At 45.1% G+C, this 26,074-nt stretch overlaps 1 protein-coding gene across 1 annotated transcript in view; it reads left to right on the plus strand.

Annotated features, from left to right (window-relative positions):
- The window catches only part of EEPD1 (endonuclease/exonuclease/phosphatase family domain containing 1), a 113,372-nt gene that overhangs the window by 75,563 nt on the left and 11,735 nt on the right, over positions 1–26,074 (plus strand). Inside the window, exon 4 of the mRNA XM_047850822.1 lies at positions 23,870–23,980. Coding sequence (XP_047706778.1) covers positions 23,870–23,980 — 111 coding nt within the window. The remainder of the gene's footprint in view (positions 1–23,869; positions 23,981–26,074) is intronic.

Here is a 26,074-nt window from a genome sequence, read left to right on the forward strand (position 1 = left end):
TGAGATTGAGCTGATGGCATTAGAGGATGTTAAAAAAAGGAGTTCCCACCCCTGCCCTCTCCCTGTTTGCCAGAATGACCAGGACAAAATGCCTGCTGCTGGATATTTTTCATAGAATTTCAGCTTTGCAGCCTGACTCTGAGTCTAGTTTTCTTACAGGTGCTGTGGATGATCCCCTGGACCTCTTTTGGTACCTTACATGCGAGATGAAGCACATACATTTCACTAGCAAGCCTGAATGCAGAAAACTTGAACTTGATATTTGCACGTGGTGGTCAGGGACTTTTGCAGTTGAACCCTAGGGGTGGGCGACATTGGAATTGGAAGTTAGTAGCTTCCCGGGAATTCTCAGAAAGAAAAAGGACATAAATAACAGTCACATCAATGTGTGTCTGTGACCTAAGGATGCTAAATGCTTAGATCTATAACCGGTGCTGGTGTTTTCTGAACACACACACAGGTACATACATAAGTTCTAGCTCTGCCATTCCATGCATTTAGAGGTTTTTTTTTTTACTGTGATTTGGACTTCCACTTAATTTAGTTTGTGCAACAATTGAGTACTTAACATTGTGCCTAAGTTGCACTGCATACCAAAGAGGGTAGAGTTCTCTTTGCATTTTTTTCGAATGCACTCGTAAATGCATTTCTTTCAAATGCACTCATAAATGCATTCGAATGGCATATATAACATCTCAGAATGCCAGGGCTGAGGGAGACTGTTCAAACCATGGAATCTTACCCTGCCATTTTGTGGATAGGACATGGAGACCAAAGGAGCTGAAATGTCCTCCTGGCCCAGGGCCCATAGCAGTTGTGTTGTAGAACCAAGAGTGGACCCCAGTGGATGGGACTCCATTCCAGAGCTCCCTTCCAGCCACTGCCTATCTCCCGTGATCTCCTTTAATCTGGACATTAGCTTTAGCGGACTTTGTGGAAGCTTCTATCTCTGCATATCGCAGGAGTGGGAGCAGACCCACAGGCTCAGGCCCTGGCCAGACGAGGGAGAGCTGAGACTCAGGTCTTTGAACAGCATGACTTGTAGTAAAACAGACACAAGCATATAATGTTTGTCTCCCCCGAGGACCCTTTGGTCCAGCAGGGGAAACAGAATGTGGGCTGGGGTTGAAGGAGGAGGCAGCTAGAGGTTCAGGGCTCCGGATGTGGACAGTACCAGGGGAGCATCCAAGAGTGGAGGAACTCGCAGCTGTGTGAGGGCCACGGGGGTCCAAGGACCTGCCAAGGAGGCAGTAGAGAACATGCAGCAGACACCCCCTTCATTTAGGCTCAGCGTCAACATGAATAGCTTCGAGAATCTTCACGTAAAGTCTACTTAAAAATACCTTTTAAAAAATAGCACTCTGTCTTCATTTAAAAATATCAGAATGAGATTCTTCAGCTCTCTGGGTTTATTTTTTCTCCCCTGCCTGGTCCTTCATGTAGTCTGAGCTTAATCTGAATGCCATCTTGAATGGTCTGTATTCATGTATCTGTTAGTTGTTTTTTTGCTTGTTTGTTTTTTTTAAGTGGGTTGAGCCATATCAGTGTCTAAGCATGATTAAACTCACGGTAGTCATGTTTCTGGCCAAATCCCTTCCAGCAGGCAGCTTTTTACCTTCCTTGAGGGGCCGGGAAGCAGAAACGGAGGCCTCTGTGAGTGAAGCACAGGCTCCCCCTGTTCGCCACGTGGAGTCTGGCTCGGGCCCACTGCCCGGCTGCCACAACCACCCCCTCACCGGCTCTGCTTCAACAACTGCACACTTGGGCCCCACCCCCGTTCTGCAAAGGGCTGTTGGCTGGAGTCCCCCCAGGCACCTTCGCTGCCAGAAAATGGAGCATCTTGGTGAATTATGGGCCAGACTTCACAGTTCATTTAAAAAAAAGAGAGAGATGTATTTTCTCTTTTTTTTTTTTTAGAATCACAAGATACCGTGTATGTTTAGGGGCTCCCACTACCTTTCTGTCTTTATGAAAAGCTTTTGTATGAAGTGAGCAAAATGTAGAGTCCCAAATAAGATTCTTACATCCCCTTTAGCTTTATTAGCTATCAAAGATATGCAAATTAAACAAGAGATTCTTTCACATTTAGTACATTAGCAAAGTATTTTAGGCAATGCTGTAAGATGTTGAAAGTGCTGATAAAACCAGTGTCGGCATTCATTGCTGGAGAGGGGTGGTGATGAGGCACTGTCCTTCCATAAGCTCTTGGGCAGTGTATTTTGTCAGCCTTTGAGATGCCCCTGCCCTGTGCCAGTGATCCCGTTCGTGGAAGTGTTTCTTAAGGAAATGATCCATAAAAACAGAAAATAGCAAGCATGTTCTGTCATGCTTTCTAATTACGAATAATGAACGGCAGTTCAGTGCTCAGTGGGAAGGGAGGGGTTAAACAATCTGTGGTAGCAGGTCCCCAAACCTGAAATGTGTCCCTACTTGTCCTACTTTCCTCTTTGCTACTGTCCTATTTCTCTTCTTTCATGTGCTGGTAGTTTTCTTGAATGTAAACTCTCCCCCCTCCACGGTCAGCCTTCACACTTCCTCATCTCTCCTGCACCCTTAGGAACCTGGCCTCTGACCAGTTCATCTAACAAATCATAGCTTACCCTGGCCGGCTTCTAAGCCAAAGCATTTTCACGTAAGCCTTCTTCTTCTTCTTCTTCTTCTTCTTCTTCTTTTTTTTTTTTTTTTTTTTTTTTTTGCTTTTCTTAAAAAAAAAAAAAAACTATGAACTGGTTTGATATAGAACTTAAGAATTTTATAGGCACTTACCCATTTTTAGTAATTTCTGTACAACAGTTCTGTTTTTATAATGAATGCATAATGGTTTTATGTTAACAAACATTTCATAGCATTTTGAAGCCATTTAGATACAACGCTAGGAATTTGGGAGTGGGAAAAGGAAAGAGATTGTATCAGAAGCTTGTCTTATCTAGGTGCGTCTGAACCCACTATTGCCTTCTACCCACGGTTGTCCCTGGAGCTGTTCTTCTGGGTGGTTCCGTTACTTTGGCTTCATACTCTAAGTTCATTATTTCTTAGTCTCCTAATTGATTATATATTTATATAGGAAAAGAGAAGAAATCTTAGCATTTCTGTTTGGATCTCAAGCTCAGGCAGAGGCCAACACGAGGCCTATAACAAAAGCAGAAAGATGATTTCATTCAGGCTTCAAAGTGAAGAGGGCCTTGAAAAATCACCACTCTCTGTGTTTTGCTAAGAATTGTATTATTAGGTAGAGAGCCTTTTGCTGGCCTCTTCTAGTGGCTTATAAATGATGGGCTGGTCTTGTGCACTTATCCAGCCCATGATTTAAACATAGCATGTCCATGTTAATATTTTTCCTGTGCTAACTCTTTGCTTGAGATGCCCTCTTTCCTCTTCAAGAAGGTATCTGGAGTCTCCAGTTCTGGAAATGGCAGCGCAGCTTATATCAGTATAAACTTCCCTCAAATAACAATTATAAACTCTGGGTAAAATGCAGACAACTATTTGAAAGCACTAAGAGCTACCAAAAGCAGGCAGAAACTGGAGAGCAGTCAACCCTGGAAACAAGAAACCAGCGCTGGGCGAGATCTACATCTGTTTAGCTTTTCCCCCTGATCACATTGCCCAGTCTGTGTGAGCAGCTAGAGTTCAGGCAGGAAATCACGAGTCTTCTCTCTCTTTTTTTTCCCCCCTTTGTCAGTCTACCTAAAGGTTTCTCATTTTTTTGCTTTTCAAAGAACTTTTGAGTTTTTAATTTGCTCCATTGTGTTTTATCTTCTATTTCATTCATTTCTGCTCTGATCTTTCTTATTTCTTTCCTTCTCCTTGCTTTGGGTTTGATCTTCTTCCCCGCCACCCCCCCCCCCCCGCCCACCATCCCGTGTCTGCAAGTAGAAGCTTAAGTTATTGATTTGAGACCTTTCTTCCTTACTGATATAAACATCTACAGCTATAAATTTTTCTTCTAAGTGCTGTTTTAGATTACTCCCATAAGTTTGGGTATGTTGCATCTTTATTTTTATTAATCTCAGAGTTTTTAGTTTCCCTTGTGATTTAGTGTGTTGTTTAATTTCCATTTATTTGTGGATTTCCCAAAATTCTTTCTGCTGTTGACTTCTAATTTTATTCCATTCTACTGCAGTCAGAGAACAGGCTTTACTTGACGTCAGTCCTTTTGTTTTTTCTTTCCTTTTTTTAGATGTTTATTTATTTTGAGACAGAGGGCATGAGCACAAGTGGGGGAGGGAGAGAGAGGGAGAGAGAGAGAGACTCTTAATGCAGGGCTTGAATCCATGTACCCTGAGATCATGACCTACGTTGAAATCAAGAGTTGGCCACTTAACTGACTGTGCCTGACTTCAGTCCTTTCAAATGCATCAAAGCCTGTTTTATGGCCTAGAATGTGGTCTCTTCTGGAGAATGTTCTATGTACACTTGGGAAGAATGTGTATCTGGGGTTGTTTGGCTGAGTGTTCTGTAAATGTTTATAGGTCTGTTTGGTTGATATTATTGCCTAAGTCTTTTATTTTCTGTTGATCTTATGTTTAATTGTTCTAACCATTACTGAAAGTGGAGTATTGAAGTTCCCAACTATTGTTCCTTCCTTCAATTCTGTCAGTTTTTGTCTCATGTATTTGGCAGTTTTTTTAAAGTCAATTTTTCTAACATTAGTTTAGCCACTCCAGCTTCCTTATGGTTGCTGTTTGCATCATGTGTCTTCTTCTGTCTTTTTACTTTCAACCTACTCATATCTTTGAATCTTATCTGTATCTCCTGTTCCCAGGATAAGTTTGATATTGTTTTTTTACCCAATTTGATAGTCTCTGCCCTTTGATTGGGTTATTTAATCCATTCACATTTAATGTTATTATTGATACAGTCACATTTACAGCTCCCATTTTACTTTTTGTTTTCTATATCTTATGTCTTTTTGTTCCTTTTTTCCCTCTTTCACTGCTTTCGTTTGCATAAAGTGCATACTTTCTACTGTAGCATTTTAATTTCCATAATGATTTTTTTCACTATGCTTTCTGAGTTGTTTTCTTAGTAGTTGCTGTTGAATTTGCCATATAAATGTTAATTTATTAGATTTATACTAACTTATTTCAGATTTGTACTAACTTAATTTCAGTGAGAGATAAAACATTATTTCTATATAGCTGAATTCCCTCTTCCCCCTTTGGGAGCTGTTGCTACTACACATGTTACATCTAACTACTATGCTACAGACCCAACTAGACATTATTATAGTCATTACTTTATATACTATTATGTCTTTTAAAGAAGATGAGAGAAGAAAGGAGAACAAGTATCTATTTATAGCAGTAGCTCCATTAACCTTATTATTTACTATTTCCAGTTTTCTTCATTTGTTCCTGTGGGTTCACATTACTATTCGGCATCATTATCTTACATGCATATACAAATGGGTGGAGGGGTGAGTGGGTGGATGGATGGATGAATGGATAGATGGATAGGTACATGGATACATACATACTTCCATGCATACATACACAGTTGGCAGGCAGACAAATAGAATATACCAGATTGCCATATAAAAATGTATTTATTGCTATGGCTCATGGTCAAAAATGTTTAAAAACTGCTGTCGTAGACCATCTGTTGGCTGGGAAGAGGGGAAGAGGCTTGCTCTGGGATTTTTTTCAGTACTTGAAAGGCTCTGTTTGTCCTTCAGTATATCCTAAGCACTTTCCCCTCTGATCATGTTGGTCTCTTGACTCTATTTTCTTTTCTTTTTTATTTATTTATTTTTTTAATTTTTAAAAATATTTATTTTTGAGAGACAGAGTGAGACAAAGTGAGAGTGGGGGAGGGGCAGAGAGAGAGGGAGACACAGGATTGGAAACAGGCTCCAGACTCTGAGCTGTCAGCACAGAGCCTGACGTGGGGCTTGAACCCACAGACTGTGAGATCATGACCTGAGCTGAAGCCGGATGCTCAACCGACTGAGCCACCCAGGCGCCCCTCTATTTTCTTTTCAACAGAGAGAAAATGTGCTCAACTCACTGCACTCCCTTCAAAATTGTTGCATGTAGCCACCACCTTGTACAAACATTCACTTAGCCATGTGACAGGAGTTACATGCAATTTCCTGTCTTATTTAGTCCACCCTCAAATGCTTCTGTTATCAGGAAATGCTAACAATGAGTTGGTACCTAGAGAACTTTCAATTCACTTCTTTAGAGAATTCTGAGACTTTTCACGAATGATTCATTCATTCATTTCTTAAGAGCATGACTGCGTACTTAGTAAAGTTAGGGTTAGTTTGTCATTTAAAATGAAACAGAGGCAAAATTAAGGTTAGTTTGTCATTTAAAATGAAACAGAAGGGCAGGCAGGTAAAACTGTTTTGCTCTGTCGCTAAAAACATTTATTCTCATGTTCTCAGCAGGTAAAATTGTCCTGATTGAGCTGGTCACTAAGGCTTGAATTAATTCAGTGGAGAAATCTATCAGACTGTTAACTACCCATTTAGAATGAGTAATTCCTACAGCTGATAAAATATTTTTTTTTATTAACCTTCAGGAGGTACTGAAATGGTGAGCTTGGGCCTTAACAAGATTCCAAACTTCTGGGAAAGCATCCAACCTACTTTCAGAGACTTTGATCTATCTTGGTAGAATTTCAGAAAAGTGTACTGACATCACTTGTGAACACAATCCAAGACCTCTTTCTAGATCCTAGACTTAGTTCCTCCTCTGCATTCTGAGTCTGCTGTCCTACACTCCTTGCCTCGCCCCCAGCCTGTCCTACCTAACTCTGGTCCATGAAATGCAGACCCGTTTTCACAGACAGAATTAACTAGGTTCAAACAAGGCAGCCAGAGAAAACAAAGTAGCTCCCCATATATGCATTATTCTAAAATTACCTGCTTTCCTAGTTATCTGTTGGTGGCTTCCTACACCACTAGCCAGTCAAGAGATTTTTTTAAGTGGCTCTGTAGTGTCATTATTGAGACACGGAGCATCTTCCTGATGTGTCCAGCCCTGGGGATCCACAGGAATCAGAAGTGCCCAGGACTAAAGCAAGATCCCCAGAGCTTTGGCTTTACAAGCCAAAGAGCTGAACTTGGAAGGGAAAGTGACAAGTTCTGTTTTTTTTGCCTGAATTTTCAGCATTTGCACCAGCTCTGGAGAGGCGGGTGGGAGCAGTGGAGGGAGATTAAAGCCTTTCCCCATGTTGATTACAAAATTGTGACTGTATTACTGCAAATCTTCTGTATCAGGCAAGATTTGTCTTCCCTTCTCCTGTCCACCTGGCTGAAACCTCTAGTTGAAGAATAAATTGCTACATATCGATTGTTCATTTTATTTGTCCTTACCAGACATCCTTGCAATGTACTTCATTTGTGTGGCTATATTTGAAAATAAGAGGGGAAGAAGTAACATGTATTTTTAGGCTTCATTTCAGGATGTGGCCGGGACATTTTTTTAATGTTGTTTTTGGTACTTAATTTATTTAGTAACAGCACTCAATTTGCTTTTATTTATGAAAAATCGCAACGTGTGTGTGTGCATGCACCTGCATAGCTTCTACCTGAATGAAGTTCAAGTCAGTTGATCAGTATTTATACCATGGCTAGAGAAGTGAGATTTCTAGAAAGCTTGGAAGCAGAAAGAAAAATTAAAGTACATAAAAGGGGGCTCCTGGGTGGCTCAGTCAGTTAAGCATCCGACTCTTGATTTAGGCTCAGTTTATGATTTCACGGTTCGTGAGATCAAGCCCTGCATCGGGCTCCACGCTGACAGTGCAGAGCCTGCTTGGGATTCTCTCTCTCTCTCTCTCTCTCTCTCTCTCTCTCTCTCTCTCCCCCTCTCCCCCACCCTTCCTCCCTATCTCCGTCCCTCCCTCTCTCTCTGTCCCTCCCCTGCTCCCTGCTCATGCTTTCTCTCTCTCTCTCTCTCTCTCTCTCTCTCTCTCTCTCTCTCAAAACAAAACAACAAAAAAACACCACTTTTGAAAAAACATATAAAAGGGTGATTTGGTCTCTGTAATTTAATTTTGTTTCAGTTCCTCATTTGTAAGCTTACCAGATAACCCTTCTAAAACACAAGATGGATCATGTGACTCCTCACCTTGTACTTGCCACAGCAGGAAGCTGAAGGGCACAATGGGGTCAGATAGACATGGATTTGGGTCCTGGCTCAGCCCCTTGCCCTCTGGGTGATCCTAATCCCTCCAGCCCCACATTCCCCATTTCTCCAGCCATGACGTGGGTCCGAGCCAGTGGTAGTGTTTGCCCTGTGGTGAGCTGTCTAGTACTAAGCGCTGTTGTGGTTACAACTCATTACCGTGGACTTCTCTTTGTGCCCTGCAGAACACTGTTCTGGCATCCAGGACACAGCCCTTGCCAGGTGTGCAACTTGATTTTTGTAACGCTTCACAGTGCCCCGTTTGCTTGTACTCTACCCACTCCCAGTAGTTTGAAAGGAGCTCTAGACCCTGTGAAACTAACCTCCGGCAGTTATGCTATTTTTAAGTGCCTCTGGCCAAAAATGTAATGGGAAGGGAGGTTGACTAAAAGATAGTTTGGGGATTTGGCTTTCCATTTCTCCCATTAGCACAGAAAACTGAGAAGTGATGAGTCTCAGGACATTCTCCAAAATGAGAATGCTGTGTCATGAACGGCCACCTATATAGTTCTTGCTGTCATCACGTGCCTGGGAGTGAAAAAATCACAGGTCTCTCCATCCCTTGCTGCCCACACAGAAAAGAACAATCAAATCTGTGTGGTTTGCCCCGAAATAATTTAGGAAATATGAAGGCTTTAAAGCGTAGGATTTGGCATAATGCAAATCAAAATAAAATAAGTCATGAATCAGTAATACTTTCACCCACGGCTTTGAAGTCTTTATTTTTATGATTATGGCTGCTAAGGACGGCAGGCTGCATAAACACCATTTAGAATAGCTGAAGGCTGGCATTCTGTAAGAAAAATGGCAACCAGAGCGATTTCCCTGGGGGTCCATAAGAACTAATTTTGTGTTTAATGTAACGGTTCCTAAATAACTCTGGATGCTTCACAGGAACACACAGGAAAGTGCTGGGAGCTCTGCAGCCTAGAGTGAGTCTAAGAGTGAATGAGTCTTCAGTGTTTATGGACTGAGAAAATCTATCTCTGGGGCTGAAAAAAAAGTGGGTGTTCTCATAAGAGGGTAGGGATGGGAGCTAATGTAAACCATGGGCTTTGTTCTGCTTCTCTTTGGATTATTTTCTTTGAATGTAAGTACCTACCCTCTTGTCTCGGCTTTTCCTCTCCTCCCATCTTCCTTTTCTGTGTCGCCAACCCTTTCTGTTGTCATATCTGAAACCTCAGAAGTAAAAATACTCGCCTGGGTAGCTCAGTCAGTTAGGCGTCTGACTTCAGCTCGGGTCATGATCTCACAGTCCGTGAGTTCGAGCCCCACGTCGGGCTCTGTGCTGATGGCTCAGAGCCTGGAGCCTGCTTTGGATTCAGTGTCTCCCTCTCTCTCTGCCCCTCACCTGCTCATGGTCTGTCTCTCTCTCTCAAAAATAAATAAACATTAAAGATTTTTTAAAAAAAACTCTTATTAATACATTGTACTGTTGGATGGTTTTTTTGGGGGGAGGGGGGTTTAGAAACACTGTTTCCCCATTTGGTACCCATCTTACCCATTCTTTGAGCCTGTCACCTGAAAATATCTAAAACAGAAGAAAATTCTAGAAAGGGAAGAGCTCCGGTAGGCTAAACCAACATGGTTTGTCTTAGGAAATGTTACTGTCACCTTACAAGCTTGGGTCAGGTGCCTTTTTGCTTACAAGTAAAACATCGTAACATATATGGTTGACATCTCACAGCAAAATTTCAGTTCAGCATTTCATTAGGAAGTGACAAATGAAACTCTGTTTCAACCTTCGTCCTTGGCATGTTTCTTGAGCCAGGTAAAAATGTTAGAATCTACGGAGCGGCATATTCAGGGCAAACCCTGGCATGGCCATCACGGTGTTTCTGCTCTGACTTGGGGTCCTTCACTCTGCCTGCAGCTTTCCTACACTCTCCTAAAATAGCTGCAAAATCCTCCAAAACTCCAAAGCTATTTTCAGACCTGCTTTCCACTTAGAATAATTAGTTTCAATCATTACTCACAAGTTTAGTGCTAATTTGGGACAAAGTATTTATTTTATTTGCCCTAAAAATGTCTTTTTTGAGCTTCAGAGAGCCTCTATTCCAGGAATTACTGGGTGGTGTTCTCCTCTTCCAGGTGCTCAGTGACCATGTGGTGAAACACTGGATTGTCCCTGTGCAGAGGTGGCCTCCCTGGGGGTGGAACTGACACCCTGATGGAGGGCTCCTGAGGGACAGCCAGCAGGCACAGCTGTAGCCTGGTGTAGCGTCTGGTGTGTGTTGAATGAACAGAGTGGTTCCTCTGCGTTACTTTCAACATCCAATTCATTGTCCAAGTCACTTTCTTTAGTATTGTTTTAAATGTGTTATTTATTTTGAGAGAGAGAGAGAGAAAGAGAGAGAGCAGGGGAAGCGCAGAGAGGGAGGGGGACAGGGGATCCAAAGTGAGCTCTGCACTGACAACAGTGAGCCTGATGTGGGGCTCGAACTCATGAACCACAAGATCATGACCTGAGCTGAAGTTGGACCCTCAACCGACTGAGCCACCCAGGTGCCCTCACTTTCTTTATTATTGATGTAAAATTCACGTACCAAAAAAGTAACCATTGCAGAGTTCACTTGAAAGTGTGTCATCCGATGGCATTTACTGCATTCACAGTGTTGTGCAACCATCACATCCGTCTCGTTCAAGACATATTCGTCATCCAGAAGGAAACCTAGTATCCTCTTCCTCTCGTCCCCTGGCAACCACCGGTCTGCTTTCCGTCTCTATGGATTTGCCTATTCAGGGCATTTCATGTACATGGAATCCTACAATTTGGGGCCTTTTGCGTCTGGCTTTGTCACTCAGTGTATTTTTGAGGTTCACCCATGTCGTAGCAGGTATTAATAGGTCATCCCTTTCCTGTGGGTCGCTGGTGGTGCATTGTGTGGATACAGCACGTTTTGTTTATTGTTCATTGGTTGACAGACATTTGAGTTGGTTCTATCTTTTGGCTGTTGTGAATAGTGCTGCTGTGAATATTCACATACTCGGTCGTATTGGTTTAAGTACCTGTTTTCATGTTTTTAAAGTCAAGTTATGCTTCCTTCTTAATTATCTTTCAGACTGTGATTACTTTCCTTTTAGTCAAGCTGTCCCCATGTCTTACGGCCTGTCGGCCCTTCTCCAGCCCACACTGTATACTACAGCTCTACACCCGTGTAAAAATGCAGATCTCTTTGTGCCCTCTGTCAATTTTAGGATTTCTCACAGGAGGAGGAACAAACTCCCTTCAGGGCAGACTGAGCTCTGTATGGTCAGGCTCTGACATCCCTTGAGGCTCATTCCACCATTCTGCCCCTCATCCTCTGTGCTGTAGCCACATTCACCTTTCTGTCCTACAAATTCTCCATGTCTGTCTCACCACAGGCCCTTTGCATGTGCTGTCCGGCTGCCTGGGTTGCTCTCCCCTCCTCTTTAACCAGTTAACTCTGACTCATCCTTGGGTTCTGAGCTCAAGCGTCACCTCTTCAGGGAAGCTGTCCCTGACTAAGTCAAACCCCTCTTACCCCTACCCCCACTGCCACTGTCATGGATGCCACAGGCTCCTGGAACCACTCCTTTGTGGCCCACGTCTCAGCCACAGTTTTGTGTGTGGATGATTATTTGATTAATAACTGTGTCGACAGAGACAAAAGAAGGCTATACACAGAACACGGGTTCTAGAGTCAGACTGCCTGGGTTCAAATGCTAGCACTGCCTCTTACTGGCTGTGTGATCTTGGGCAAGTTAATTAGCCTCTCTGTGCCTCTGTTTTCTCATCCATCAAATGAGGATCATAATAACACCTACCTTAGGAAGCTATTTTGAGAACAAAATGAATTCATGTGTGTTCAGTACTTGGCACTAGAATGACCTCAATAAAAGTATCATAAATATAATTATTTTTTTAAAGTGTGCTTACATCACCCCCTGCCCCTCATACATAGACTGCAAGCTCAGGGAGGGCAGGGGACCATGCTTCTAATGCTCACCATTATAGCTCCAGAGCCTGACCCAGGATACACACACAGTTAATGCTTGTTACATTTTTATTGAATGCTTGCATGAATCCTTTTTCCTCTTCACCAGAGAAGAATATTAGCAACTAGTTTCCTGTCTTCCTGTCCATATCTGCAGGGCTGTATTTCAGTGGTCTCTATGTCCCAGCTTGCGATGTGTTGGCTTTTGGCCCTGGCCCCTGCCCCTGCTCACTTCCTCAGCTGGTTTGCTTTGAGAATTGTGCCATCGTGTGTGGAAAGTTGAAGGCGGGGACCCTCTTTCCATGGCCTTGTCATGGTGGAGTGGCCCAATCTTAGAACAGCCACAAGAACACACAGGAGACTTGCTGTGTGCCAAGCCCTGTGCTACCTGCTTTAGAAATGGCAAGGACACCTGGGTGGCTCAGTTGGTTAAGCATCTGACTTCAGCTCAGGTCATGATCTCATGGTTTGTGGGTTCGAGCCCCGTATCAGGCTCTGTGCTGACATCTCAGAGCTTGGAGCCAGCTTCTGATTCAATCTCCAGGCTCTGAGAGCTCAGAGCCTGGAGCCTGCCTCTCTCTCTACCCCTCCCCAGTTTACTCTCTGTCTCTCAAAAATGAATAAATGTTTAAAAAAAATTAAGAAATAGCAAACTGGTAAGGCAGGAACAGTTTGTGTCCTCTTGTTACAGATGGGGAAACTGAGGTGTGGAGCAGGTGAATAGTCATTTGCCCAGAGTCAAAACTCTTGATAAGTGGTAGAGCCGAAGTCTGGATGTATGCAGCCTTTTTCTAGAGTCTGTGTTCCTAACCTCATCCTTGAATAATGAACATGACCCCATTTAACATTACAGCTTAGGTTAAGGCACCAGAGCGGAGTAGACATCCCATTGAGTTCTGACCTGGTGATCGCCCCCACCTTCTGTACACGCCTGAGGGTCCTAACAGATAGACGGACAGCAGGACAAATTCTCTAGAGAGACATTTTGTTAAAAAACAAAGCTAGAGGGAAAAAATAAAGGTGACAGTTATTTATCTTAAGATGAAAGAAACTATTTTTTAAAACTCTCATCTCTTATACCAGGGGGTTAAAAAAAGAAAGTGTCACTTCCCTTCTGATTGTACATTTCAGGGGTTTAATGCACTCTGGGGCCCTGTACTGCTGTGTGTTTATCACAGGTATACATATTTAAATAAACAAAGACCTCCTGATGCATTTTCGAAAATGAACACATTATAATTTTAAATGCCAACTTACTCGGGATTTTTATTTACACCTGTGGATGAAATCATTTTGAGCAGGTGAGGGTAGAATCGGTCTTACAACTACTTTGTTAGGTGATTTTAAGATGTTGACAGTGAAATGAGAGGAGCCTCAAGCAGAAATTTCTTCCAAGTAATGAAACCTCCACCACCGTGGTATGGCTTGCCCTGTCCGTATCATAGCATGTCAGATGGCTCATGGCATGAATTTAGAAGGCGTTGTAATCCTGTGGCACAGTGGTAAGCAGGAAAAGCAGAACGCAAAACCGTGTGCATCTATACGGACAGACAGATGTAGCAACAAACTCCACAGGAAATAGCCTGCAGGGAAATCCACAGAAGGTTGGCAGTGCTTGTCCTGCCCAGTGGTATTCTGCTTAGATTTTTCTGTGTTTCTCTACTTTACAAATTATCCTATAATGAGCTTGTGTTCGTTTATATCCAGACATAAGCCTCAATTTATTTATTTATTTTATTTTTTTTTTTTTTTCCTAATTAAGTATTTCTTTTATTCACAGTACTTGACAATGTATTTCTGGTGTTTTGTTTTGTTTTAATTTTTTTTAACGTTTATTTATTTATTTTTTTCAGTTTTACAACTTGCTTTTTATTTTATTTTATTTTATTTTTATTTTTTTATTTTTTTTTTATTTATTTATTTTTTTTCTGAAATTTATTGACAAATTGGTTTCCATACAACACCCAGTGCTCATCCCAAAAGGTGCCCTCCTCAATACCCATCACCCACCCTCTCCTCCCTCCCACCCCCCATCAACCCTCAGTTTGTTCTCAGTTTTTAACAGTCTCTTATGCTTTGGCTCTCTCCCTTTCTAACCTCTTTTTTTTTTTTTTTCCTTCCCCTCCCCCATGGGTTCCTGTTAAGTTTCTCAGGATCCACATAAGAGTGAGACCATATGGTATCTGTCTTTCTCTGTATGGCTTATTTCACTTAGCATCACACTCTCCAGTTCCATCCACGTTGCTACAAAAGGCCATATTTCATTTTTTCTCATTGCCATGTAATATTCCATTGTGTATATAAACCACAATTTCTTTATCCATTCATCAGTTGATGGACATTTAGGCTCTTTCCATAATTTGGCTATTGTTGAGAGTGCTGCTATGAACATTGGGGTACAAGTGGCCCTATGCATCAGTGCTCCTGTATCCCTTGGATAAATTCCTAGCAGTGCTATTGCTGGGTCATAGGGTAGGTCTATTTTTAATTTTCTGAGGAACCTCCACACTGCTTTCCAGAGCGGCTGCACCAATTTGCATTCCCACCAACAGTGCAAGAGGGTTCCCGTTTCTCCACATCCTCTCCAGCATCTATAGTCTCCTGATTTGTTCATTTTGGCCACTCTGACTGGACATAAGCCTCAATTTAAAGAGAAGGGGAAGGGGCGCCTGGGTGGCACAGTCGGTTAAGCGTCCGACTTCAGCCAGGTCACGATCTCGCGGTCCGTGAGTTCGAGCCCCGCGTCAGGCTCTGGGCTGATGGCTCAGAGCCTGGAGCCTGTTTCCGATTCTGTGTCTCCCTCTCTCTCTGCCCCTCCCCCGTTCATGCTCTGTCTCTCTCTGTCCCAAAAATAAATAAACGTTGAAAAAAAAATTAAAAAAAAAAAATAAAGAGAAGGGGGAAAAAAAGCCACAAAACTATCACAGTCTTCGCTCCTAGCTGAGATGAAGAGTCTTCACATCCGAAGACCTTTGAAGAAGACGAGAACCTTTGGAAGTGTCCCTGAAGGGCGACAGTGAGGGATGATGAGGAAGGTGGTGAGGGTGGTGGCAGTGTGGCAGTGTGGGACCCCGTGCCCCGTGTGGCTCCGTCTCCTCCTAACTTCCACCTCTATGAAATCTCCCTCTCCCTCTGCTCTCCATTTTATAGTTCCCCTTGCAGAAAAATGTTTTGATTGTCCTTGAAAGGCTTTTTAGCCCTTTGTTATTTTTTATTATTATTAAAAAAAAATTTTTTTTAACATTTATTTATTTTTTGAGAGACGGAAACAGAGCATGAGCAGAGGATGGGCAGAGAGAGAGGGAGACGCAGAATCCGAAGCAGGCTCCAGGCTCTGAGCTGTCAGCACAGAGCCCAAGGTGGGGCTGGAAACCACGAACCACGAGATCGTGACCTGAGCTGAAGTCGTACGCTTAACTGACTGAGCCACCCAGGCACCCCCCCCCACACACACCACCTTTGTCATTTTTAACCATCTTGTTCAGGAAACCCATGATAAGTAACTTGGGAGAACACAGAGGAGAGGTTACCAGAACCAGCAGCCGTTCTGTTGACAGGAGTGCCTATGGGTGTCCCTTCCCTTGACTCTGTAAAAGCAGCTAATGATTAGCTGTTTGTGGAGGCTGAGGAAATGTCTCTGTTTGCTTTTGATCTTCCTCAGCATGATAATGTTTAAACAAGGATGAACACTCGCCCAGAATTCCTTTCGGGTGCCCATGGAAAGAGCGTGTTCATGGAGCTGATCTGGAAGTGGCCCCTGGGCCGAGTGATGAAGGGGCTGTAAACTCACTGCCTCTCCCCGCTGATGAGGAAGGATGGGGCCTGAGCTTTAGAGCAGGGGCTGCCTTATGAAGCTCTGAGTACTTGGCTCTAGGTTACAGAATGGGCACGTCCCGCCAGTGCCTGGTCCCTGCCAGAAGGTAAGCTGTGGTCTGATGTGGTGACCTCTCCAGAACTCTGTGTCCCCGGGACCCCGAGGGCACTGATGATGAAACTGACTCAGTTCCAGAGAACCCCAGATTTGGAACGCCTGTGGTACGGTGCCTGCACCACATACACCATCGCCTATATCGGTTGGCGGGCTTGTGTTTTCTGAGCTTTCTCCCCTCTGTGCGTTTCGGCATTAGAGCTGGCCAGACCCGGTTCCCATCCCACGTGGCCCACTTGCTGGCAGTGAGTGACCTTGCCATGGTGCCTGGTTTCCTCAGGGGTCAAACGGGAGCATTATTACCTGCCTCGCGAGGTTATCAGTAGGAGTAAATGTGATAATCTGTGAAAAGTGTCTGTCAAATTATTGGCACTTACTTCCCCTGCCCTTCCCTTCCCCCTCCAGGGCTCTTACTTTTTTATAGGTTTCAGAAGCTGACTGGGCTGTAGGTTACTGGCCACCTGTGTTTCTGACTATTGTTGGATTTAGCCAAACTTAACCTATTAGAATTACTACCTATTAGGAGTATGCTCTTATTCCAGGCAGTTTAGCGAGGGGTCTTCCGGGTGGAGCCAAGGGGACATGAAAGAAAGCTGATGCCGTTTTTTGGAAGAGTGGAATCCACTCTCATGGTTTGGGGGAAAGGCCTTTGGATAGTTCAGTGTCCTCTCAATGCAATCAGCTTCTCCGTGGAGTTCATACAGCAATTATCACAGAGAAAGAGGGAGAGAGGAGTTTATGAGAATCTTATATTTCCTCTCCCTACGCTTCCTTCATCCCTCCCCCCTCCAACTTTCCCTCTTTTCTCATCCTCGCCTCCTAGAATTCCAGAATCGTATGGTTTTGGAGCTGGAAATGCCCTTGAACGGGGTCATCTCCTCCCGTCCCTGCACTTGATGGATAGGGAGACCAAGACCTAGGGTCTCAAAGCTCCCCCTCTTCTTCTAGCCCATGAAGGTGGCCCACTGAGGAAACTTGTGAAGCTAGAAGAAACCAAGGCCAGTTCTTCCTTTTAATGTTGGAATATGGTAGTTGCTCAATGAGCCCCCAAGGAGCAGAGAGAATGACCGACGCTCCCCCTCTGCAGATTCCTGACCCTGTAGGGAAGGCCCTGTAGGCAGTGTTGTAGCAGTAAAGTCAGAGGTGCTCAGAGCCCTGGAGAACCCTCACCCTATACTGCTCTCTGTCCCACATTGCACCTGTCTCCCCTCAGGGATATGTGCCTGTGTTTGCATTGACCTAAGACAGGGGCTTCTTTCTTCTATGATAATCCTGGCTCTTTGGGAACATAGGGCATAAGCCACCGAGCAAACTTTATCTCTTCTGGACAGATTGAGACAAAGAGGAGGTTGAAAGACTTTTCGCTTTTGCTTTGTGTCCGTGTTACACTGTGTGTGTGAGCCCTTGCTCTGCAAAGAGGCATGCCAGGGCCATTAAGACCGCTGATAACCATTAAGGCACTTAGCTCCTTGGAGAACTAAGCAATGTAACTGAGTACTTGGCTGCCCATCGACCTTCAAAATATCAACATTCTAAAGGCTAAACAAATATCCCAGAAAAACTTTGCAATAGGCTTGTTACACTTAGAAGGCCAAACATGGTTCTTATTGAGCTGATACTGAGATGTAATTTGCTTTTGTGTTGGTGTTTTCTTTTAGAGTACAGTGACGTTTTTTAATGACCTCAACCATTCTTTGGTTCCACTCCAAATGGGATCATTTACAGATACCCATAGATGTGCTGGCTTCTATTATTGTCCATGGCATTTCCGCCCTTGAAGATGCTGGCAAAGATAAGCCCTTGCTTACAATTAACGGTACAGAAACTGTTGTCTCTGTCATTTGCACCCATGCCTGTGGCATCCAAATGAAAGTTCAGTCTCTTGACCTTGCATGGTCTGAGTCAGGGACTTCTTTATTTTATGATGGCAATTTATCTTTTTTAAGGAAGCTCACCTGTGCTGCTTTATCCATCATATACTGCGTTTTCAGAAGCTGTCTTGAGTGTGCAGAGAAAACTAGCGGTTCACATGTGGAAAACTCACTGTCCAGGAGGTCACCTCCAGAATCCATAAAGCAAGCAAAAACAACCAACTCAAAACAAAGCAACTTTATCTGGAAATTTGACCCAGAGGGTTCCAAGTGAGGACACCCCTCCCCCGCCATCCAGGATGCAGGATAAGGGTGGCCATTTGGAGTTTGCTTTTGAAAATGCCTGCCAGTAGTCCTAAAAGTCTGTCTCCAGCTAACTCTGTGGGCACCGCTGTAACACGTTAATACCTAACTGAACGGGGAAGCCGAAAGGACCACTGAGCTTGGTGGTGGCTGGACAGGCCACCGAGTGAAATTAGATTGCTTTTCCTATTTGTGTTTCTCACTCAGGACCGGATGAGCAAGGAATATTTGTTTCAGGAAGGGGAAGGAGTAGAAAGAAAGAAAAAAAAAGTCCAAAGGTCCACAAACAAATCGAGGTTGGTCTCAAGCCTTGGAACCCTTCTGTCACTGCAGAGACAAGCTGAGTCAGCTGATCCAGGGCAGACCCAGGGTGCAGCACATCTGAAACATAGCCAAGAGTGTTTTCTCTTAGGACTTGGCATTTCTGAATGCCTATGCCTTGGGCATCTTGTAGATTGGAGTTAAAATCTCTGACACTGAGTCCCATGATTGCTGAGCCAAAGAGCAGAGGGGATTTGGTGTTGATGAAGCTGGCAGTGGGGTGGGTGCGAAAGAATGACGGTATCACCCATGTTTGGTCTGAAGCTAGAGAAACAAGTCCAGCCTACGGTTGTTCTTGTAACTCATCTTGGGAGAGAGAAGCCATAAGGTGGGATCCTCAGGAGACCTCTCTGATTCATCCATTCAGCGAATATCTGTCACATGCCTCCTGTGCGCTGGGCTCCCTTCATGTGTTACCTCATGGGATTATCTGAGAAGAGGCCCAGTCAGATGCTTGCACCGTGTGGGGGTGATAGCTGAAATGGTAGGTTTGTTTTGAATAATGAAAACTGTCTTTCCAGACCACAGGTATGAAAAATATGAAGGCTGAGTTCAAAATAAGCAATTGCAGAGCCTTGTCTGAGTTGCTCACGCTTCAAAGCTGATTGGGGATCCTGTGAGAAATGCACAGATTGGCCCTAACCTCAGAGATTCCGATTCTGTGAGGGATGGAGTTCACAAATCTGTGCTTTTAAAAACAAGAACCAGTGTGATTTTGATGGAGGCAGATGGTGGGCTAGCCCCCAGGATTCTAGAAATACATTTGTAGGGTCGTAGTTTTGGGTTGTGCAGGTCAGCTCCCTGGGAGATTTTGTCCCAACCCTACACACCCCCCCATTTCCACCCTTTCTGCCCCGGTGAGCCTCTTTTACTTAGAAGAGTATTGTTTCTACCTGCTGATATGTGGACGAAGCAGACAATTTGAGAACCAGCTGTTCTAAATAAAACAATTTTAGGCAGAGTTCAGAGGGAGGGCTCTCAGAGGTTGCTTTTGTTTTCCTGTGAAGTTTTCAGGAGGAAGGACCCAAGGATCCATCCAGTAAGGCGGGCTGGCCTCATCTGGGAGCCTGCCCTACTCCGTCTCTTATACCTGCCTGGCCAGGAGATAGAGCAGTGGAAAGCAGACCTCAGTTCAGACCCTCCTCTAACTCTTCTCCACCGTGTGATCTTGACTGGAAACTCACATATGGCTTAACCTTTCTGTGCTGTAGTTCACTCACGAATAACTGGTAGGGTGTTCGCCTCATGCAGGCCGGCTGGGGCAGGTAATAGGGACGATGTCTACAAAACAAGGAAGGCTCCGAAGCAGGCTTCTCAAACTTGCCAAGCTTGTAAATCACTCTGAGGTCCTGAGAAAATGTTGATTTCAAGGCAGTAGGTCTGGGGTGAGCCTGAGACTTTGCATTTCTGACAGACTCCCAAGTGAGGTCAGTGCTGACGGTCCACAGACCGCACTCTGAGTAGCAGGAATCTAAAAGGTGCTCTTCAGTGTTGCTGTGAACTGGTAGTGCAGTCAACTAAGTTACCACACTGGCAATTCTTTTTTCAGCCCTAGAAATAGAAGACAGTCCTACCCCTTACCTAGCACTGAGGTCTGTGCGTGCAGATGTCGCATAGAACGCTTCTAGCCATAAATAATTTTCCCCTGGTTCCTTAAACTATTAATTGTCTCTGATAATATGAGATACTGAATAAGAGGGCATAGCAGGGGGATCATCTACTCTGTGGGCTGAGAGAGGTTATCAAGATCAAGGCTTCAGATGTACAAAATATAGGTAGCCCTTAAAGGTCAGGAATTAGGGTTCCTTAAATCTCCTAGAGTTTACCCACGAAAGAAAAGCTTTTAGATAGAAAACAAAAGGAGAATGTCTTTCCCTCATCTGATAACACCAGCTTTAAAATTGTATCCAAGGCACCTGGAGGGACTGTTTAAATGCAGATCACCTGGCCCCCGCCTGGAGTTACTAACTCAGTAGGTTGAGAGGGGCCTGGGAATATGCATGTTTCATGAATTCCCAGACGATACCGATGATCACACTTTGACTAGCTGACTTTAGGCTCCAAAGGCCTTCTCTGAGAGTCATAAGCATGGAGAGCAATGGAAGCCTGTGTCCCTTCTTCCTTCGCATGCTAACCCTTCTGATCACAGTGGTGTTGCCCGGAATGGGCGTGTTTAAGTGGGGCTGGCGTTTACAGCGTGAACGGGAGATTCACCTGTCTTCAGGTATCTGAAGGCTCTCTGAGGGTTAGGAAAGATGTGATTTGTGGCTCCTACATGTTGCAGTTCCCAGCACAGCAGGGTCCTGCGGGTTCTCTAATCTGGGTGGCTGGCTAATCACCGGAGGGGGTATCTAAAAATAGAGCCTCCCCAGGGTGCATCCTGAGAGATTTGGGTGAGCAGCCAGGTGTGGGACTCCCTGCGTGGAGAAGAGCGAAGCACCAGATGGGCTTTCGGAGCTTCTTTCCTTTTTAATGATTCTCAGATTCAGCTCTAATGATCACTCAGCAAGCAAATGATTCCCTGGCAGGAAATTGGACCCTTTGTGGAGTCCATTTCCTCGCTAGATTCCCTAAAGTTATAGTCAATACATTCCGGCTGCATTTTCCAAAGTGCTTCATTTCCCATCCAAGGATGGCTTCCAGCCAAGACCATCTGGCCAAGGGGATTCATCTGGGGTGAAGGCCCTCATTAGGAATAGCACACTGTCCATGGTCAGGAACCGATAAAAGCCCTAATGATCAAATCCCAAAGAGAACACTTCTCAGGCAGACTCAAAGTGAGGTTAAAATTGAGGCAATTATTTAGATAATCAGCTGCAAGGAGCAGTCCCCCCGCCCCCAATTTGTGTGTCATACACGGACGGACTGGGGAGTGCCGTCTTCCCTGGCGTTTCCTGGTTCACCAGCAGAGGCTTGGTGAGTGTCAGGGGGCACCGTGCTCAGTGTCAGCTGAGCTTTATAAAGGCGACTCTGGGAGGTGCCGGGTGGCTCAGTCGGTTGAGGGCTTGATTCTTGATTTTGGCTCAGGTCATGACCTCACATTTCGTGAGTTGAGCCCTGCATCAGGCTCTGCGCTGACATTGCCGAGGCTGCTTGGGATTCTCTCTCTCTCTCTCTCTCTCTCTCTCTCTCTCTCTCTCAAAATAAATAAACTTAATAAAACAATTTTTTTAAAGGTGACTTGGGTAAAGTGTCTGTTCTTTATGTTATCTGCTATCAGGGAAAGGCAGACACTTAACCGTCTAACTGGAAAGGCAGAACCCCAAGAACAGCACATCTCTTTTTTGTTTCTTTAATATTTTTGAAAGTTTATTTATTTTGAGATAGAGCGTGCAAGCACGAGCTGGGGAGGGGCAGAGAGAGAGACCGAATCCCAAGCAGGCTCTGCCCACTGTCACCACAGAGTGCAATGCGGGGCTTGATCTCATGAACCGTGAGATCATGACCTGAGCCGAAATCAAGAGTAGGATGCTTAACCAATGGAGCCACCCAGGCGCCCCTGCTTTTTTTTTTTCTTTAAGTTTATTTATTTTGAGAGAGAATGGCATGTATCTAAAGTAGACCTCCTGCCATGCTTCCTCCCTCGCCCAGGGAGGGATGCTCATCTTCCCTCCTAAAGCTAAGCAGTGTGAGGCCCCGCCCAGGAGGGGCCAGGAATGCAGCTCTCTGCAGCTGAGGTGCTCCTGCAGAGGGCTGGCAGCTGACAGCTGTTTGCCCACAGCACTGCCTGCCTCTTGGGCAGAGACTTGTGATGAGGGTCTGGCCAGCTGCAGTTCTCCAACCTTGGCAGGAATCAGAATCACCTGCAGGGCGGGCTCGTTAACAACAGGTCACCAGGCCTCACTCGCCTTTCTGATCCAGTCGGTCTAGGATCAGACCCTGGCCGGAGGCTTTCTAACAAACTCCCAGGTGATGTTGAAGCTCCTGGGCCCCGGGCCTTACTTTAGGAACCACAGGGATAGCAGCTGTCAGCATGGCCATCACAACTTACCCAGAGGACACATGGAGGGTGACTGAATGACAGGTAGGAAGACTTCACGGTTCTGCTGGTGACCCAGGTGAGAGAAGATGGGGCTCTGAAACAGGCCACGGTCATGGGACTAGAGAACAAAAAGAGCGAGCTCCGGACCCATGAGGCGGTGGAATCAGTGGGCCAGGCCGGAGGAGGAGAGGGACGAGTCAGAGCAGCTCTAAGGATGGAAATACCAGGAACTGAGATAGACATGGGGGGAGGGGAACGGCAGGTCCCTTTGTGACCCTGTTGGGCTTGTGGTTCTGTGGAGACATTCAGGTAGAAATGTTAAAAAGGTTGTCGAAATGCCGTTCACACCTTGGGAGAGAAATCTGAGCCGCAGGTACAGGTTTGGGGGCCTTCGGGACAGAGGTGTAAGCTGAAGCACTGGATCGAAGTGAGGTTAGTGGAGGACAGCTCACGGGGGAGGGGGTGGAGAGGCGCCCAGGGGAGCCAGAAGACTCACTTTGTAGGGCCGGACACAGAAACGGGTGACTGGCATGCTCCGACTTGCATGACACACGGTGTCCCCCAAGAAGGGGTGGAATCCGATGCTGGAGCATCTCACAAACAAAACCCAAATATGACAAACGCTGGGGCCCCCTCAAAGGAACCGTCGTCAAGGGGCTGGCTTGTGACTGAGGCGTGAGTTCGAGGAGCTGGTCCACCTCTTTGGGAGCACGTAGTTTGTTAACCCTTCATTTACTTGGCTGGTGCAGTTGTCTTTTGCCTTGGTGATCAATCAAGTCCCTCTGTGGTTCCCATGCCATTTTGGAGGAGCCGCGCAAGCGAAAAGCAGCACAGCCTATAAACACACGTGGGGTGTCGGAGCCACCACAGCGGGGCTTTCTTCTCGGAAGAGCATCAAAGCGAACATATGGTGGTTCTAGATGGAGCGGGGTGGGGGGGTGGCTTTTCCACCTGTGAGCTAGGCTCGGGGGAGAAAAGACCCCCACGTATTCCTCTTCCTTTCTCCACATTTGGTATCTAGATCCTCCTGGGACCTTGAAACCACTGGTTTTACAAGGATCGAAAGGATTCTGACAGCTTGTTTTGAGCTATCTGTGCTAGAATGCTACAAAGCGAATTGATTACTATGAACTGAGACCCCCCCCCCACCCCAGGTGATAACTGTGCGTTTATAGGTAGTTTGCTTTTTAACTTGTGGGGCTTTTTTAGTCCTCTGCGTCTTCACGAACCCTAAGAACAGAGATGAAGCCCGACAAACCTCTGAATAAGGCTGATGAGTCAGGCTCAGGCATTTCCTGGCTCCTCCGGCTGCCCCCAGCTGGGTGTGCTTTCGGTACGAACACACACCAACTTGTGCTCTGTCTTTGCAGTTCTGTACGGAGCTAAACCAGCCTCTCCTGCCCAACATCCGCAAGTGGAAGCAGCCCCGGGGATGCTGGAAGGCCGTTGTCGCCGAGATGCCCTCCACGCCGCTCCAGAAGGTACCTTCGTCTGCAAAACTTGGATTTTATCTCCGTTTTGTGGAAACCTTTCTTTTCCCTAATCACAGACATTTAAAACTTTCCTTCGCCAACATCCCTGGTGCAATTTTGTGTTGCTGCACATTTCTTAGCTCTTTGCTATTCGTTGCAAAATGCCCTGGTTCTTGCTTCATGTTTCGATCGGGAATGGACGGCTGCCCAGGCGGAAACGGGGGTTTGGGGTATTGGGAGGAGAGGAGAAATCCTGTCTGGAGCCAAGGCTGCAAATGGGGTATTTCTGTCCTTTGTCCTCTTAATCCTGTCGCCACAGTTCTATCCTCTGCCAAGTTTGTGGAGAGCCCATTGTTCATTGACTGAAAACTTCAAATTCACTTAATTCATAGGTGAAGCATTTGCTTTTCGTGGTAGAAATTGTGCACATGGAAATGTTCTGTGGACATTTTGAGCAGATTTTAATTTTGAGTCTTCTTTCGTTGGTATTTCCCCTGTGGCTGTGGGCAAATCACTGTAAGGGTATGTTTTCACTCTGACAGATCTATTCAAGACTGAGGTTTTTACTCATTTGGAATGTTTGATATTAGTGGGGTTTTAGATTTTAAAATAGAGTTCTGGTAGCTAATCTTGAGTTGGAAATTGTGTCATCACATAGTTTTTCTATAAATTCAGATGTTGTATTTCTTTCTCTCTAGTATGCCCAACATGTTTATAAACACACAAATAGCATTTATGTGAGGGATATTGAGATTTGGAACTTTTAAATTATAAATATATACTGGCTTAAAGTTATCTGGTTAATTATTGACAATAAGCTCTCTTTTTTAGCCACGACTTAAAAAGGTGATATAAATCTTATTTCTCTGGGATTTATGTTTTGGAATGTAAATTGTTACTATAGGCGATAGCCAGTGTACTTTCCCCATAGGCCGGAAATTAAGCCAACTTGGAATGTGTCTGGTCTTTACCTCTGTAGCCCATGGTTGTTCCTACTCAGGCTACATAGAAATAACACTACCACCTTGCCTTTTTCTTTAATGTTATTTATTTTGAGAGAGAGCGAGAGAGTGAGCATGAGTGGGTGAGGGGCAGAGAGAGGGAGAGCGAGAATCCCAAGCAGGCTCCACACTTTCCGCACGGAGCCTGATGTGGGGCTTGAAATCGTGAAACCGTGAGATCACTACCTGAGCCGAAACTAAGAGTCAGATGCTTAACCGACTGAGCCACCCACGCATACCCCCCCCTTCCCCCGCCCACACCTTGCCTTTTTAAAAAAAAAATAGTATCTTATAGGTGGGTTTATTAGGATCTTATAGTCCATTTAACACTCTTTATTTGTCCGCTGAAAAATTAGAAAGGTTACTGCATGCCAGGCACTTTGCTACATGCCAGATAGACATCAGTAAGAAAAACAGACCCGGTGACACAGCCCTGCCTGTTTTCACTCATTGTGAGCCCAGGGCAGGGATTCAACCTGAGCTGATGGAGCCCCTCCCTCCGGGAGCTCACAGCCTGTTGGAGGGACGAGGCAGGAAACCCTGCTCCAGCTTGGGGCATCGAGGCCATTGGAGAACACTGTGCCGTTGCAAGGAGACCCGAGTTCAAGCCACTTAACCTTCTCAGCCTCCATTCCTTCATTTCTAAAATGGGAGCAATAGCCCCTTCCTTAAGTCACTGGGTGGCTGTAGGATTTGAAAAGATAATGTGCATTGAAATGCTTTATTAACTGCACACAAGCCAGGGCCTGGCAGCGTCTACGTGAGGCGGCAGGCTGTGCCCACGCACTTGTTGCTGTGGAGGGTTGTGGGCCTCGTGTGGACAAATCTTCTGGTCTCTCAAAAGATGCACGTACCTGGATTTTAATGTGACATTTATTGAATCTTAAATATGGGCAGATAACCTAAAAATTCTTTAAACACTATTTGATAAATTGTATCTGTGAGTGGCACATGTTCGATCTCTACCCGAGACTCTACCCGAGACGGAGATGGGAGAGGGGTAGCTGCACCTGCCGTCTGCCCCATGCATGCAGTGACGTCCACGCGCCTCTCTTCAGTTCTTGGGTCCTCGCCCCACAGCTGGAGGCACAGCTGCACATGA

Source organism: Prionailurus viverrinus, chromosome A2, assembly GCF_022837055.1.
Source record: "Prionailurus viverrinus isolate Anna chromosome A2, UM_Priviv_1.0, whole genome shotgun sequence".
Lineage (NCBI taxonomy): Eukaryota > Metazoa > Chordata > Mammalia > Carnivora > Felidae > Prionailurus > Prionailurus viverrinus.